Source organism: Macaca thibetana, chromosome 19 (assembly GCF_024542745.1).
Source record: "Macaca thibetana thibetana isolate TM-01 chromosome 19, ASM2454274v1, whole genome shotgun sequence".
NCBI lineage: Eukaryota > Metazoa > Chordata > Mammalia > Primates > Cercopithecidae > Macaca > Macaca thibetana.
Window position 1 is genome coordinate 43537949 of NC_065596.1, and position 15597 is coordinate 43553545.

General features: G+C 56.2%; 1 protein-coding gene across 1 annotated transcript; it reads right to left on the reverse strand.

The window, feature by feature from the left end:
• Nucleotides 1–374: 374 nt before the first annotated feature.
• On the reverse strand, nt 375–14712 carry LRFN1 (leucine rich repeat and fibronectin type III domain containing 1). Its single transcript, XM_050768922.1, has 5 exons — nt 14588–14712; nt 12143–12175; nt 9911–9965; nt 7761–9203; nt 375–2086 (listed from the first exon to the last, which is right to left on the reverse strand). Exons 4-5 carry the CDS (start codon nt 9164–9166, stop codon nt 1189–1191), a joined length of 2304 nt encoding a protein of 767 aa, XP_050624879.1. The 5' UTR covers nt 9167–9203; nt 9911–9965; nt 12143–12175; nt 14588–14712; the 3' UTR covers nt 375–1188.
• Between the last annotated feature and the right edge of the window lie 885 nt (nt 14713–15597).

Here is a 15597-nt window from a genome sequence, read left to right on the forward strand (position 1 = left end):
CCAGTTTTGCCACCTTGGTCCAGTTATTTAACTTTTCTGGGCCGAAATTCCCTCATCTGGAAAACAGGATAATAATACCGATGTCCTAGTGTTGTTGTGAGAATTAAATGACTTAAGTGCTTGGCACATAGTAAGTATTCAGTTAAGTGTTTGCTATTATGATCATTTTATTTTTGTGATTATTCCCCACCTCTAAGTCTCTCAGAGGATAGAAACCTGTCTGCCAGTCTCCCTTGGCCCCAGTTAGTCATCTTCCTTCATTCTCACTTAGAGTCCTTATGCTGCAATCTAGGTCACCCTCCCCAACACATACACACACACACACACAGACACACACACACACACACACAGACACACACACAGGTCAGCAGGGCCTCAGACACAGAAAAAAGTTTAATTCTGCTGCGGCGGAGGGTCCCGGCTCTGGTAGGGAGGAGGATTTGGTTTTGGATTTTGTTCATGTGGGGATTTACTTGGGAGAGTCTGGTCCTTCCAGTGGGACCTGCCCGGGAGAATGAGTAAATAGAAGAAATCAGGAGAGACAGGGAGACTAGACAAAACCAGGGAGGGCCGAGGGAGAAGAGACGACAGGACAGAGAAAGGAGAGGCAAATAGGGAAAGACAGGCCCGACAGACAGACGACAAGAGGGCAGGATAGAGACAAACGAGGGAAACAGAGAAAGGGGGACCCCAAGCCAGACCCGACGGGACCAGGGATGTGAGTGCGATGGGGTGGGGGACTTTGGAGGCCGCCGCGGGACAGAATAGGATCTAGTCCAGCCAGATACAAGAAATGGGCCCCTCGCCCCGGCCCCGGGTGCCGGGCTGGGAGAGGGGGCTCGTGTCTCAGTGCTGCAGTGTCGGGGGGCCCTGCCCCTCCCCGCGCTTCGCTGTGTAAGGCACCGGCTCCTGCGAGGTCCGCGAGCGCGCGGGGGGAGGGGTAGGAGGGGGGTCGAGGAGTCCGTAGGGGAGGGGAGGCCGGCAGCCGGTCCCCGAACCCCTCCCTGGGCACGGGGGCGTGGCCTCGAGCCGCAGCCCGAGGCCGCCCCGCCCCTTCCCGGGGGCAAAGGCGCGTCTCCACTCCGGTCCAAGGTCTTGGCGCTGCGATTTCTCCCAGTCCCGCCCCAGCGTCCGTGCGGCTGGGCGTTTGGTCTGTGGCACCCAGACGTCCCGGCACCCACCCGCCGCTCACACGGTACTCTCCAGCATCCACTCGGTGCTGGTGAAGGCCAGGCGCGCCCTGGCGGAGCCCAGCCCCAAGTCTCCATCCTCCCCGGCCGCGCCCCCTCCAGCCCCGTCCAGGTGCGGCGTGGACCGGTGGCGCTTTGTCCGCCGGGCGCGGCGCGGGTAACTGTGGCTCTGGAATAGTGCCCCGTAGTCCCCGTCGAACGAATAGCGCTGCTGTGACCTCTGCCGGGCCGCGGCCCCCCCAGGAACCAGAGCTAGGGTAGGGGGCGCCGAGGTTGGTGGCCCCAGGGCGCCGGATCGGCTCCTTCGAGGGCCCCCCGTGGCCCAAGACTCCTCCCCGGAAGTTTCCTCGGATGGCAGCAGGCACAGCGAGGTGGCCGAGCCGCCCAGAGAACGTCCAAGGACCGCCTCCGGCTCTGCGGATGCCGCCTCCGCTGCCAGGGCCTTGGCCTCGACGGCGGGGGCGGCCTGGGACTCCACCTCGCGCAGCGCCTCGTAGCGGTCCTGGACCGGCAGGGCAGGGGCCTGCGCCGCGCCTGCGCCGTTGGTCTGCGAGCACACGTGGCTGACCCGCGGGGGCGACCTGGAACCCTTGACACGGCGGCTGTCCCCGTCGCCGTACACCTTGTAGCGGATCATGAGCAGAACGATGAAGACAAGGACCGAGGCGACGATGACGCCCCCGATGGCGATGATCATGGTGCCGCCCAAGAAATGGGCCCTCAGCGGGCGGCAGGGCGCCGGATCACCAGCGGTGGTGAACTGCACACAGCCCACTACTCGCGTTGCCGGCAGCGCGGTGGCCCCGTCGTCGTAGACCGCCAGCACGCACAAGTCGTAGGCGCGGCCCGCCGCCAGGTCATTCACCAGGAAGGTCTGACTGGTGGACGGGATCATCCTGCAGGAGGGGGCGGGGTCAGGGCGGGGTTAGTCCCACCCCCCCGAACCATGCCCCTTCGCTTTATGCCCCGCCCATGGTGAACAGTGAGGACTAAACCCTGCTACTGAAGTCTCACCCGGTACTGAGACAACAGCAGCAATTCAAGCCCCGCCGCCATCAACATATTCCCACCCTTTCAGGACCCCTCATCTGCATGCCCCGCCCTCAGACCCACCTCCTGGTTGTGTCCCATCAGCCACTGGGACAATATATCTATCATTCATATTACCTCCTCTGCATATCCGGGCTCCTGCAGGGGAGAAGTGCTATGGCTTTCAAGCCCTGCCCTCAAGGGACATGCTCCCTAGCTATGTCTCACTCTTGCTAGGACAACTACCATCCAAGGTCCTTCATCTAGGCATTTTACCCCAAAACTGGGCCAGCGACACTGGCCACCTCCCCTTTTCTGCATGCCCCATCCCCCACTCAGGTGGACACTAAGGTCAACTCACAGCACCTGTCATATTCCTACTGGAATAATGGATGCTCTTCTAGTTCCTCTTTTATACATATTCGTGCCTTTCAGGGAAAACCATGATGCAGGTCACTGCCCCTCATCTGCATGCAGCACCTTTGGGTAAAACATCTAGCTTTGGCCGGCTGCAGTGGCTCACGCCTATAATGCCACACTTTGGGAGGCTAGGGAGGGTGGATCACCTGAGGTTAGGAGTTCAAGACCGGCCTGGCCAACATGGTAAAACCCTGTCTCTACTAAAAATACAAAAATTAGCCAGGCGTGGTGGCAGGCGCCTGTAATCCTAGCTACTCTGGAGGCTGAGGCAGGAGAATCACTTGAACCCGGGAGGTAGAGGTTGCAGTGAGCCAAGACCAAGCCATTGCACTCTAGCCTGGGCAACAAGACTGAGACTCCGTCTCAAAAAACAAAAACAGACAAACCAAAAAACAAAACAAAACAAAAAAACATCTAGCTTTGTCTATGTCCTGGGCACAGTTTCCAAGTCCCTCAACTACATGTTCTCCAACATTGCTACAGGCCATTCCCCAACCAAATGAACCGTGGCTTCCCAAGGGCGTGCCCAACAGAAGAGGGCCAAGGCCTAGTAGGAACGGCCCTCCAGAGGGGTAGATCTTATAGATGGGAGGAATGCAATGGGCTGGACAGTGTGAGCCACAGCAACGGTTACTGGCCAACACAAGCTGGGATGCAAGCTAATGATGATATCATTAGGTGCCAGGTCCTGGCTATGGTAACTTATTCATTCCTCATGCCATCTCTATGATGTAGGAATTATTATCATCCCCATTTGGGGGAAATGAGGCACAGGGAGGTTAAGAAACTTGGCAAAGTTCGCCAGGCATGGCGGTACACCCCACAATGGCCCACTAGGGATGGTTCCCCTACTGTGTGTAGGCCACATCCAGACTGCAGGCCCTGCTCCTTGTCCAGATATTAAAGGCAACCACCTCATATGTTCATGTGCCACTAGAAGTCACCAAATCACCCTACCAGGTAAGTTTCTTCCATAAAGGGGTCAAACGTAGCCAAGCACACACCATACTCCTTTCTTGCTGTAGGTCCCTCCCCTTGAATGAAGGCTAGTGTAGAGAAGTGGTTAAGATGATGACAGAGTCTGGGGGCCAGACCGCCCGTGTTTGAGTCTCTCCTCTGCCACTTGCTAGCTCTGTGACCTTAGGCAAGTTTCTCTTTTGTTTCGTTTTGTTTTGTTTGAGACAGAATCTCCCTGTGTCACCCAGGCTGGAGTGCAATGATGCAATCTCTGCCTCCTGGGTTCAAGCGATTCTCCTGCCTTAGCCTCCCAGGTAGCTGGGATTACAGGCACCCACCACCACGCCTGGCTAATTTTTGTATTTTTAGTAGAGACGGGGTTTCATTATGTTGGCCAAACTGGTCTCAAACTCCTGACCTCAGGCGATCCATCCACCTCAATCTCCCAAAGTGCTGGGATTGCGGTCATGAACCACCATGCCTGGCGAACTTCACCAAGTTTCTTAACCTCCCTGTGCCTCATTTCCCCCAAATGGGGATGATAATAATTCCTACATCATAGAGATGGCATGAGGAATGAATAAGTTACCATAGCCAGGACCTGGCACCTAATGATATCATCATTAGCTTGCATCCCACCTTGTGTTGGCCAGTAACCCTTGCTGTGGCTCACACTGTCCAGCCCATTGCATTCCTCCCATCTATAAGATCTACCCCTCTGGAGGGCCATTCCTACTAGGCCTTGGCCCTCTTCTGTCGGGCATACCCTTTCCACAGTGTGGGCCATGTCCAGCCTCAGCTAAACCTGGACTGCCCGGTCCACATTGATTTGCACGGCCAGGATGCAACCTCACAAGCTCTCCTCTCAGGCAAAGACTCTTGGTGGGTCCTGGGAGACAAGGACCACCCCTTCCTCCTCATGGGACCATGCAGAACAAGTTCCACCCCCTCTGACAGGCCATGCCCCCACCTCCAAAGGCCTGCTTATCTCTCCGATGCTTCGCCTTCCCCTCCAGCAGGGCCACCTTCTGGCCCTGAAGCTCCACCTCTGTCATCCCACCTCCAGGATGTTCTCCCACTACCAACAGCCACCCTCCCACCAAAAGACTTCCAATCAGGGCCCCGCCCCTTCATAAAGGTCCACCCACTTCTCCAACTCCACTCTACCCACCCGACTGCCATTTCAGAGACCACTGCCACCCACCCCAGCCACCCTCAGCCACTCTGGCTTTAAGCCTTCCTCCTCCTCTCTTCATCTCTCCTCTCCAGAGCTCTGGATTCCACTTGCTCCTTCCCCTAAATAGCCAGTTGCTAGGGGCTTCCCCCACCCCTTTTCAAGGACAGAGGCTGGCTCCTTAAGAAAGCTTGAGCCCAAGTGTCTCTAATTGGCTGCAACATCGAAGCAAGCAGCTAAGCAGGCTTCTGGTTGGCTGTCACTTCCGCCCATGACAGCGTGAGGAAGTTAACCCCTGTGGCACCATAGCATAGGAATCTGCAGTGGGAGTTAGAGAACCGGAACTGGGGGCCCTACGGGGAAGAGAAGAGTCCCAGGGTCTGTTGCCCAGCTGGAGACGGGGCCATCAACACCTGCATCCATGCAGGGTCTGGGGGCTTGTGAACCTCCCTCACCCCACCATGTGGTGGCCATGGGTCAGAGCAAAGGAAAGAGGGACAGAGAAGTGGAGAGTCACAGAAGCTAAGAATTATTTACAGAAATATATTATCCATCTCCCCTCCAAGCAGTGGGTGCCCAACAAATGTGTGTCAGAGTAAAAAGGACAGCTTTGCTACTTTCTGTGTGACCTTGGGCAAGTGACATCCCCCACTGAACCTCAGTTTTTCTGTCTGCAAAATGGAGAGGGGGTCATCGCGCCTTCATAGTGGAGTTGGGAAGATCAAATGAAGTAGCAAGCTTGGAAGTTCGTTGTGAGGGTTTGTGTTTTGTTCATTTGTTTGTCCTTATGTTTGTAAGGCTGGGCCAGGATCTAAGCTATCTCAGTAGGCCCAGGGCCCAGCACAAGATGGGCACACAGTAGGCATCTACTCAGTGTTTGGGACCAGAATCAAGGAGAGAGGGAAATTGGGAAGACAGAGACAAAGGAAAAGGGAGGCTTTTTTTTGTTTTTCCAGAGGGAATCTTGCTCTGTCGCCCAGGCTGGAGTCCAATGGCACGATCTCCGCTCACTTCAACCTCCACCTCCCAGGTTCAAGCGATTCTTCTGCCTCAGCCTCCTGCATAGCTGGGATTACAGACACGTGCCATCACATCTGCCTAATTTTTGTATTTTCAGTAGAGACGGGGTTTCACCATGTTGGCCAGGCTGGTCTCGAACTCTTGACCTCAAGTGAGCCGCCCGCCTTGGCCTCCCAAAGTGCTGGGATTACAGGCACGAGCCATGGCGCCTGGCCAAGAGGCATTTTTTTCATTCAACCAAAACTGGGAAAGCACCTACTATGTGCCAGGCCTATGGCCAAGAAAACACTGGAAAGGTAGAGATGGAGGCCAAGAGGCAGGTTTCTCAGTGAAGATCTGACAGCCAGAAGCTGGGGCTCTCCACAGGTAGGGAAACAGCTCCAGCCCCTCTGGCATCTCCATGTGAAGCCAGGCACAGGACTGAAGCATTTAACTGGTGGTCTACAATGTGCATGAGGGAGGCAGAGCTAGAAGGAGAGACATCCATGTGGCAAACAACCATTTATCAAGTGCCCACTGTGTGCCAATTCTGTGACAGAGAGCCATACCAAAAAACTACCAAGATGGGCCAGGTGCAGCGGCTCACACCTGTAATCCCAGCACTTTGGGAGGCCAAGGCAGGAGGATCCCTTTAGCCCAGGAGTTCAAGACCTGGCCGTACAATATAGCAAGACCTCATCTCTACTAAAAAATTTTTTTAATTAGCCCAGTGTGGTGATGCATGCCTGCAGTCCCAGCTACTCTCAGGAGTTAGGAGGATTGCTTGGAGCCCAAAAGTTTGAGGCTGCAGTGAGCTAGGATCATACCACTGCACTCCAGCCTGGGGTGATAAAGCAAGACCCTGCCTCAAAAACAAAAAAAAAACTACTGAGATGGAGAGACATGGCAAGGCCAGGGCTGTAACTCATAATGTACTATGGGCCACCACCTGTTGGATTATGAGCTCCCTGAGGACAGGGACTGGGTGGTTTCCCTGTGTCCCCAGCGCCCAGCTCAGGACAGCTTTGCACAAAGCAGGGGCTCTGTGCCTAATGAGGGCAGAGAAGGTAGAGAACAGAGAGGTGAAAGCCAGAGAATAAGGAGGTGATGGGAGAAAATAATTCTTTTTTCAAAATGTCTGTTGACACCATACGGTTTGTCCACACGAGGGCAATGGCTTCAAACCCAAGGGAGGGTGGAAATAACGTATTTTTCTCATATGTTTTGTTTTCTGTTTCTGTAATGTACCCAATGTGTTGGTACGGTAGTACTGGTATATAATTTATAAATATAAATGTCACTGTAGGCCGGGTGCGGTGGCTCACACCTGTAATCCCAGCACTTTAGGAGGCCAAGGCAGGTGGATCACTTGAGGTCAGGAGTTCGAGACCAGCCTGCCCAACATGGTGAACTGCTGTCTCTACTAAAAATTCAAAACTTAGCTCGGTGTGTTGGTGGGTACCTGTAATCCCAGCTACTTGGGAGGCTGAGGGATGAGAATCGCTTGAACTCGGGAGGCGGAGGGTTGCAGTGAGCTGAGTTCGTGCCACTGCACTCCAGCCTGGGCAACAGAGTAAGGCTCAGTCTCAAAACAAACAAACAAATAAATAAATGTCACTGTAAATGTGTGTGTGTATTTCACGCTCCAAAATGTTTAACTGAAGAGGTGCACAATCAGATTGCTTTGGGGAGCAGTGATATTGACCATGAGCCCCATGAGGCCAGGGTTCATGCTAAGCTCAGTCATTGTTAGGACTCCAGTGCCCAGCCCTGGTCGGGTTCATGTAGGTGCTCAGCGAATATTTTCTATAAGCATGAAAAATAGAGACAGTAAGAAATAGAGAGAGGAGACAGGGCACAGGAGGGCAGGGACAAGTCTCTCAGCCATCTAGAACCCTGGCTGAGCAAGAAGGCCAAGGGAATGGGCAGGTGGGAGAGAGGGTCCCCCTGGGCTTGGGAGGAGGCCCTGGGACTGCAGCACCCGCACCCACCTGTAGACGAGGGAGTCATCAACGGAGCTGTTGTACTGAACCTGGTACATGCGTATTCCGGGCACCGGCCTCTGGGCTGGCCAGCGGATGAGCACGGAGTTCGAGGTGAGCTCGGCTGCCACGAGCCGACGCTCAGCCGCAGAATCATTGGCACCTGGTCGACCCGGCGTGGCGATGTCAGAGGAGCCGGGCTCGGTGAGAGGCGGCGGGGCAGCCGGCGGGGGTGCCATCAGAGGCAGAGGTACCACGCATACCTCCACGGGCGCCGTCGCTTCCCCAGCGGCATTGGAGGCGATGCAAGTGAAGGTGCCACTGTCCCTCAAGGTGGTGATGGTCACATCCAGCGTCCCGTCCCACCGTACCCGGGTCCGGCTAGAGTTCCCCAGCAGCCGCCCATCAGGTGCCACCCAGTGCACCACCGGCTCGGGGTCACCCACCGCTCGGCAGCGCAGGCTCACCGCCTGGCCTTCCACCACCAGGGCCCGGCCCCCCGCCTGCCGCGTGATCAGCGGGGGCTCACACAGGAACTCCTCCTCGGGGATGGACCAGAAGTAGCGGTCGGTGAGGTGTTCAGGCGTGGCGCAGGTCTCTAGGTCGTCCTCGCGCGTCAGCCGCCGCAGCCAGAGCAGCTCGCAGTTGCAGTGCAGGGGGTTACCGCCGAAGCTGACGGTCAGCGGCGTGGGCGGCTTGGGCCCGGTGCCCTGCGACCTCAGGAAGAGCCCATCGGGCGGGAGTTTATGCAGGCGGTTGGAGGTCATGTCCAGGCGGACCAGCTTGTGAAGCTGCACGAAGGTCCCCTCCGCGATGTGGTCGATGAGGTTGTGGTCCAGCGTGAGGGTGTTTAGGTTCACCATCTGGCCCACCGCCTCCCACGGCAGGGCCTCCAGGTTGTTGTAGGACAGGTCCAGGTCCTCCACGGTGGACAGGAAGGCGTCAAAGGCCGCCGACTCCACCCGGCGGATCTGGTTGTTTCCCAGGATCAGGTGGCGGAGATTGCCCAGGCCGCGGAGCTGGTCTCCGCGCACCTCCGCCAGGCGGTTGCTGTCCAGGTGCAGGGCCCGGAGGGCACGCAGGTCGGCGAAGGCGCCAGCCGCCACCTGGCCGATGGTGTTCCGGGAGAGGGTGAGGTGCACCAGGCTGGTCATGTTGGCGAAGTCTCGGCGGCGCACCGCCGCGATGAAGTTGTCGGTGAGCCGCAGCTCCACCACGCGCCGGTCGATGGCGGGAGGCACAAAGAGCAAGCCGGTCTTAGCACACAGCATGGTCAGTGTGGGCGCCACGTTCTGGCAGATGCAGCGGCCGGGGCAGGGCTGGCCACGAGATGCCCCCGCCCAGAGCAGCAGCAGAAAGGGCAGGGCGGCGGGCGGCGGCGAAAGGAGGGCCGAGGAGAAGGGTCCTGGAGCCATGGTGCAGCGGGAAGGCAGGAGGGGTGGGAGGTGAGACCTGCCGGGGAAGGAGCCAGTTACCTAGGCATGGGACTTGGCCGCCAAGGGATGTCTTGCTACGAGTCAGACCTGGATCCCTCCCCTACCCCTACAGCTGGGTTCCATAAGATGGTGAGAGGACCCATTATCAGCTATTAACAACAGATTACAACATTTCCATGCTGGGCACGGTGGCTCATGCCTGTAATCCCAGAACTTTGGGAGGCCGAGGCAGGCGGATCACCTGAGGTCAAGATTTCAAGACCAGCCTGGCCAACGTGGTGAAAACCTGTCTCTACTAAAAATACAAAAATTAGCCGGGCGTGGTGGCAGGCGCCTGTAATCCCAGCTACTTGGGAGGCTGAGGCTAGAGAATCGCTTGAACCGGGGAGGTGGGGGTTGCAGTGAGCGGAGATCGGGCCATTGCACTCCAGTCTGGGCGACAGAGCAAGACTCCATCTTAAAAAACAAATAAAAATAAAAATATTTCTATACTGGTTGATAGATTACCCCTGCCCCTACCTTTCGTGTCCCACCCTCACCTCTGCCCCTCCTGTAGTAGCTCCCAAACCTCTCATGATCTCCCAACCAGAGGGGTGACACCTGGCCCAGCCTGGGCCCTCCAGTACCCACTAAATATTCTAAAAAATCACTGTTAACTATGGTTTAAGGCCCTGGCTGTCCAAGCCATACTCCCTAGCTCCAAATCCCGGCTCTGATACTTACTAGCTGTGTGACCTCCAGCAAGTGTCTGAACCTCTCTGATTCTAGGTTTCTTCATCTGTAAAAGGGAGATAGAAACAGGCCTTACTGCTGTGAGGATTAAATGGATTGATGAACATAGCATACTTAGAATAGTGCCAGGCACATAAAATATGCTTATTACATGTCAGCAATCATCATCATGATCATGAAGTGCTTAATATGTACCAGGCAGAGAACAGTGCCCTATTATTGAGAATAAGTACTTTGAAATCAAACGGACTCAGGTTCAAATCCTGGTTCCCCTTTTGCTAGCTCTGTGACCCCCAAGCCAACAATTTCCCCTAGCTAGGCTGTAATTTCTTAATCTGTAAATTGGGATGATAACTGTACCATCTTCATTCATGTACCACCGAACATGCCTAGCATACAGTAAGTACTCAATAAATGTTAAGGGTTTCCCCCCTCCCACCTCTGGCATTGGCAGGGAGAGTGTGAAAGTGGGAGGGACTGAGAAAAACACATCTGAGTCTTCCAGTTCAGCCTCAGGAAGTCCTTCTCTGAGGTCTGGTTTCATCCTGGGCTCAGCTGAGCTCCCAAGCAGGGCAGACTTTCATGCTCACATCTTTGGGTACACACAACACACACACACTCACACACTCGCACACTCACGCTATGTCTCTGCTCCAGGCAAAACCTTCCGGCAGGGATTCCCCCTGCGGCGGCTGCAGCCCACGACATGTCAGTTCCCATCACAACACAGGGTGGGTGGGGGGTGAAGAGGAAAGGATGGGAAGGGGGCGTCCCTGAAACTGTTTTCACCCCACCCTGCCCTGTGTCCTAGCCCCTGCTGGCCTACCTCCTGGGAATCTGTGTTTGGGGCTATGGCCTTAGGTGGCTTTGATCTTCCTGGCCTTGGGGAGGGGGCCTGGGACTGAGACCAGGAAAGTCAGAGAGAGAGGTGAAGAGAGACAGGGAGAGATGAGGGGAGGGAGAAGTGGACTGGCAAAGAGAGAGAGACAGATTCGGAGAGAAACAGAGAGACAAAAAGACAATGAGTCTGAAAGGAAGGTGAACAGACAGAAAACTGAGAGCGAAGAATGAGACACAGAAAAGAGAGACACAGAGATGGAGAGAAAAATAGAGACAGTATTAGAGAGACACAGACAGAAGAGGAAAGAGACAGCGACTAAGGGAGACAATGACCAGGCTGAAGGCGGAAAAAGAGGCTGGATCGGGGTGTCCTACCATCTCTGAGTTCACCCCAAACCTGTCCTTCGCTCCCTATAGATCACTACTCTATAATGTACTGGAAACTCTGGCCTAGAAAGGGGGATGCCAGAATTAGGAGCCCGAGTCTGCACCTGCTTGGCTGCGGGGTCGCCAGGGCTCAGAACCCCAGTCTATGAAACAGAAGTCCAGAGCCTCGCCTCCAACAGCTGGGGTGGGACTCAAATGGAGGGAATAATAATAGCAATGGAAATAGCTAACATTTATGGAGAGCAGTGCAGCACTGCAGGACAGAATCCACCCTACTGCCTGGGTTCAGACCTCACCTCCCCACTGTGTGACTTTAATAAAGGGACTTCCCCTCTCTGTGCCTCAGTGTGCTCATCTGTCAAATGGGAATAACAATGGCACCTACTTCATAAGGTTGCTATGAGGATTCAATGAGATAATATTTTATGACATGCTTAGAATAGTTCCTGACAAAGTAAACACTACATACATGGGAGCTGCTGCTATTATCATTATTATTATTATTATTACTATTATTATTATTAATTTATTATTTTCTCCAGCTTTCTCAGCCACCAGCAGGCCAGGCTATCAGGAGATCTTCCCACACCCATGCACACGCACACACAAAATGCAAAAACATATTCATTCAACCCTCTAAATGCAGGGATCATTTCATATCTTGATATATTCTTGTATCCTTTACTGATATCATGAGGAAACCCTGCCTTCCCAACCACCTTAACCATCCTAAGAATGAATGTCTCTTGGCGTAAAACCCCTACCTGCTCCCCAGAGCCACCTGGCCACCGCAAGCCCTCACCCAACTTTGATGTTCCTGACCTTGTCATCACTCCCCAGCCTTGGGAAGAGTGGTGGGCACCTGGTCCTTCAGGAAACTGTCATCCCCTGAACTGAAATCCATGCAAGGCAGGGTTCCAGACCCCCAGCTGGCTGACAGCGAGCCCCATCACCCCATATCTCTCTCTCTCTCTGAAGCCTTACGGCTCTACTCACCTCTCTTCAGGGAGTCAGGGCCTGGGCCAGCACCTGCAAAGGAACACAACCACCTTGTTAGCATCGTTCTGGCTCTTCTCTGGGCACCAGATCCTGCCTTGGAGACCATCCCAGTCAAGGAAGTCCCTGGTGTGATCACTCTCTCAGTCCTCCTGTGGCGGGGTTTGCATAGTCTCACAGGAACCCAGAAGTCCTCTCTGGAATCCTAGGAGATCAGGCCTCAGGGCTGTTCACCCTCAAAAGCCCAGGAGTCGAGGACTTTAGCCCTTTGTCCTCTGGGGTTTCAGGAGCCAAGAACCCTAGCTCCCTCCTCTCTCTGACCCAAGAGTCCAGACCAGACCCCTGGCCCTCCTTTAAAACCCAAGAGTTTACATCCCAGCCCCTCAACTACAAAGTCCTGAAAGGTACCAAGAGCTGGAGAAGGGCCCAAGTTGCCCATCCTTGCCATGATACCATTGCCCACACCAACATGTGTGGCCATGTCAGAACCCACACAAGCCCACAACCCCAGTCTCTACATCTGGATTTCTATGAATACAGCAACATGATCTGTGTGCCCGCCGCCCTCTATGGGCATTTGGCCTGGCACATGGACACACTGTATCCAGGGACCCCAGCATACCAGAGGTCATGCCACATGGGCCTCAAACCCACTGAGCCCAGAAGTAGGGACAGCCTTGTGCCAGGGCACAGACACACGTGTCCTTCACATACATGTCTGAACACACACAACCCCACTCCCCAGAGACCAACACCAAAACACAAACAGACAACATAGATGGATACATACCCTCAAGGTTGACACACCTGCATGCAACAACACACGTACAAGACTGACTCTGCCATGCACGTTCACACACACAAATGCACAAATACAACAGAGAAACTCATGTGCCCCCAACAGACAACCAGGTACATGCATTTACAACAGATATACCTTGCACACTCACCAGCACACAGGGGCACACACACCTAACAAACACACACACACCTGCACAAAGACACACAAGTACACACTCTTAAATGCCCACACTCATACAACTTCACACATCTCCATGTTGCAAAGTTGATACAGCACCACGCCAACAGATAGACACCTCACACACATACACACACACACAGAACCACAAGCATACAGATAGGAGGTTGATCCACACTGGAACATGCACACAGGCACAAAAAGATCCACCTTTGCAGACACACCAAGGTGTTCACTCATAACAGACACATGCTCATACAACAGTCCTGTGATTTACACACTTAAAAATGCACAGAAAATACTGAACCACAGTAGCATAGTCAGTAGACAGGCCCAGATTCACACTCACACAGTCTTGAACACACATCCCTCTCAGCCCTGAGGCACCCCCCCACCACCCCACCTACTTACTTCCCAGGCCCAAGAAATCCCAACATCCCTCCAGCACATTCAGCATCCTCCCCCTCACACCCCCAAAAAACCAGGGCACAAGCCAGGCCAGAGGTCAGAGTTCAGCAGGTGGAAACTCAGGATTTGGGGGCTTGAGTCCTAGATCACCGTTTCAAGGAGATCCTCCCACCAGCAGCCCCAAAGGTCCCCCAGCCTGGCCATCAGGATGGAGGTAACTCTGGCTCCATCTGCAGATGTCTGGACGGTCGGGGAATTAGGGTGGAGTGGGTGGGGAAGGGCCGGGTCTTCACCCCCCAACCCCCACCTCAGGGCCCATCTGTCCATTTCTCGGCCTCTCATCCCCCCTCCATCTGTCCACCTCCTGGCCGCCCATCCCCCCGCCAACCACCAGGAAGGGGAAGACATGGCCGCTTCCCCGAGGACCGCTAAGGACCCCCCAGTTGACATGGACCGAGGGAGCGGTGAACTCCCCTCCCCCAAATCCACACCGAGGCCTGGACCCACAAGGCGCCGAGCCTCAGCCACCAAGCCGGCAACCTGCCGTGGACTCACAGATACACACCCTCGGAGACATACAACCCGCAGACACACACACACACACACACAAATGGACACCCGAGCGGGCACACCCGGCTCCACAGACCCGGGGATGGACATCCAACCCGGACACAAACACCCAGCGCAGCTAGCCGCGCACGCACACGGGCTTGGGGGGACCCACACCTGGGCACACAACCCACGCACACACACACCTGCACACAGCCCCTCCGATGGGCGCGCGACAGCCCCCAGACACACAGCCGGAGGGGCGGCCGCTCGGGGGGACACGAGTGCACAGCCGGACACGCTGGCCCGGCTCGACACCCCGCGCACACCCGATGGCCACACGGGCAGGGAGCCGCACACGCCGGCGCCGGGCACACACAGGGCCGCGCGGGCGCACGCCGGGCCCGCCGCAGCGCCGCGGACACACACTCGCACGCTCGCACGCTCACACCCGCGCACACACCCGCGCCCCCGCCCGCCGCTCCCCGGCCGCTGCGGGCCGCGCTCACCCAGCCCGCGGGGGCCCCGGGCCCGGCCCCGCCGCCGCCGCCTCGCTCCGCGCCATGGTGGGGGGAGGGCCGGGGGAGGGGGCGCGGTGCCGCGGGGCCGCCTCCCTCCCGCCTCCCGCCCTCCCTCCCGAGCCGCCGCCGAGCTCCGCCCTCCGCGCCGCCCGCCGCCACCGCCGCCGCAAGGGGGGAGGGGGCGCCGACTGGTGGGGGCGGGCGGGCGGGGCGGTCGCACACCCGGGATCCCCGCCCCGAGTCCGCCGCAGACCCCTCTCCACTGCGGAGCCGCCGCGGGCCCGCCCCCGACCCCTCCCCAGCCCCACCCCCAGCCCCGCCGGCCTCCCTGGAGACCCCCCCAGACCACGCCCCAACTGGCCTGGGGACCCCGGATCTCCCCACAGAGACCTCCGATCACGTCCTAATACCCAGGGGACCTCGGATCAGGCCTCACCTCTTTTGAGAACCCAGGCGATGTCCTAGGGCCACCCAGGACCACAAATCATGCCCTGCTCTCCTGCTTGATCTCAGACTGTGACCCACACACTGTCAGGAACCCCAGACCATGCCCCGGAACCCAGAAGAATCCCAAATCATATCCCAGCATCCAAGGGGATCCAGACCACCGCACCTGCAACCCTAAATCATATCCCAACATTCAGACGGACCCCCAGACCACACCCCTTCCCTCAGAGACCCCAAATCATACCCTAACATCCAGAGAAACTTCAGACCATATGTCAGCCAAATCCCAGATGGTGCCTGACTCCCTTTGGGGACCCAAACCACATTCTACAGCCACCAGAACCACAAACCATATTCCACTCCTTCTTAGGGACCCCCAGCCATGTCCTTCTACCCTCAAGGATCCTAACCCATTCCCTTACCACCAGTATGAACTCCAAACCATGCCTAACTTCTAGGGGGCCCTAAAATGTCTCTTATGCCCATGGGAGACCCTTAAACTTTCCCCATTAACCCCATTAGACCCCAAGCCATCCTCAACCCCTTTGGTG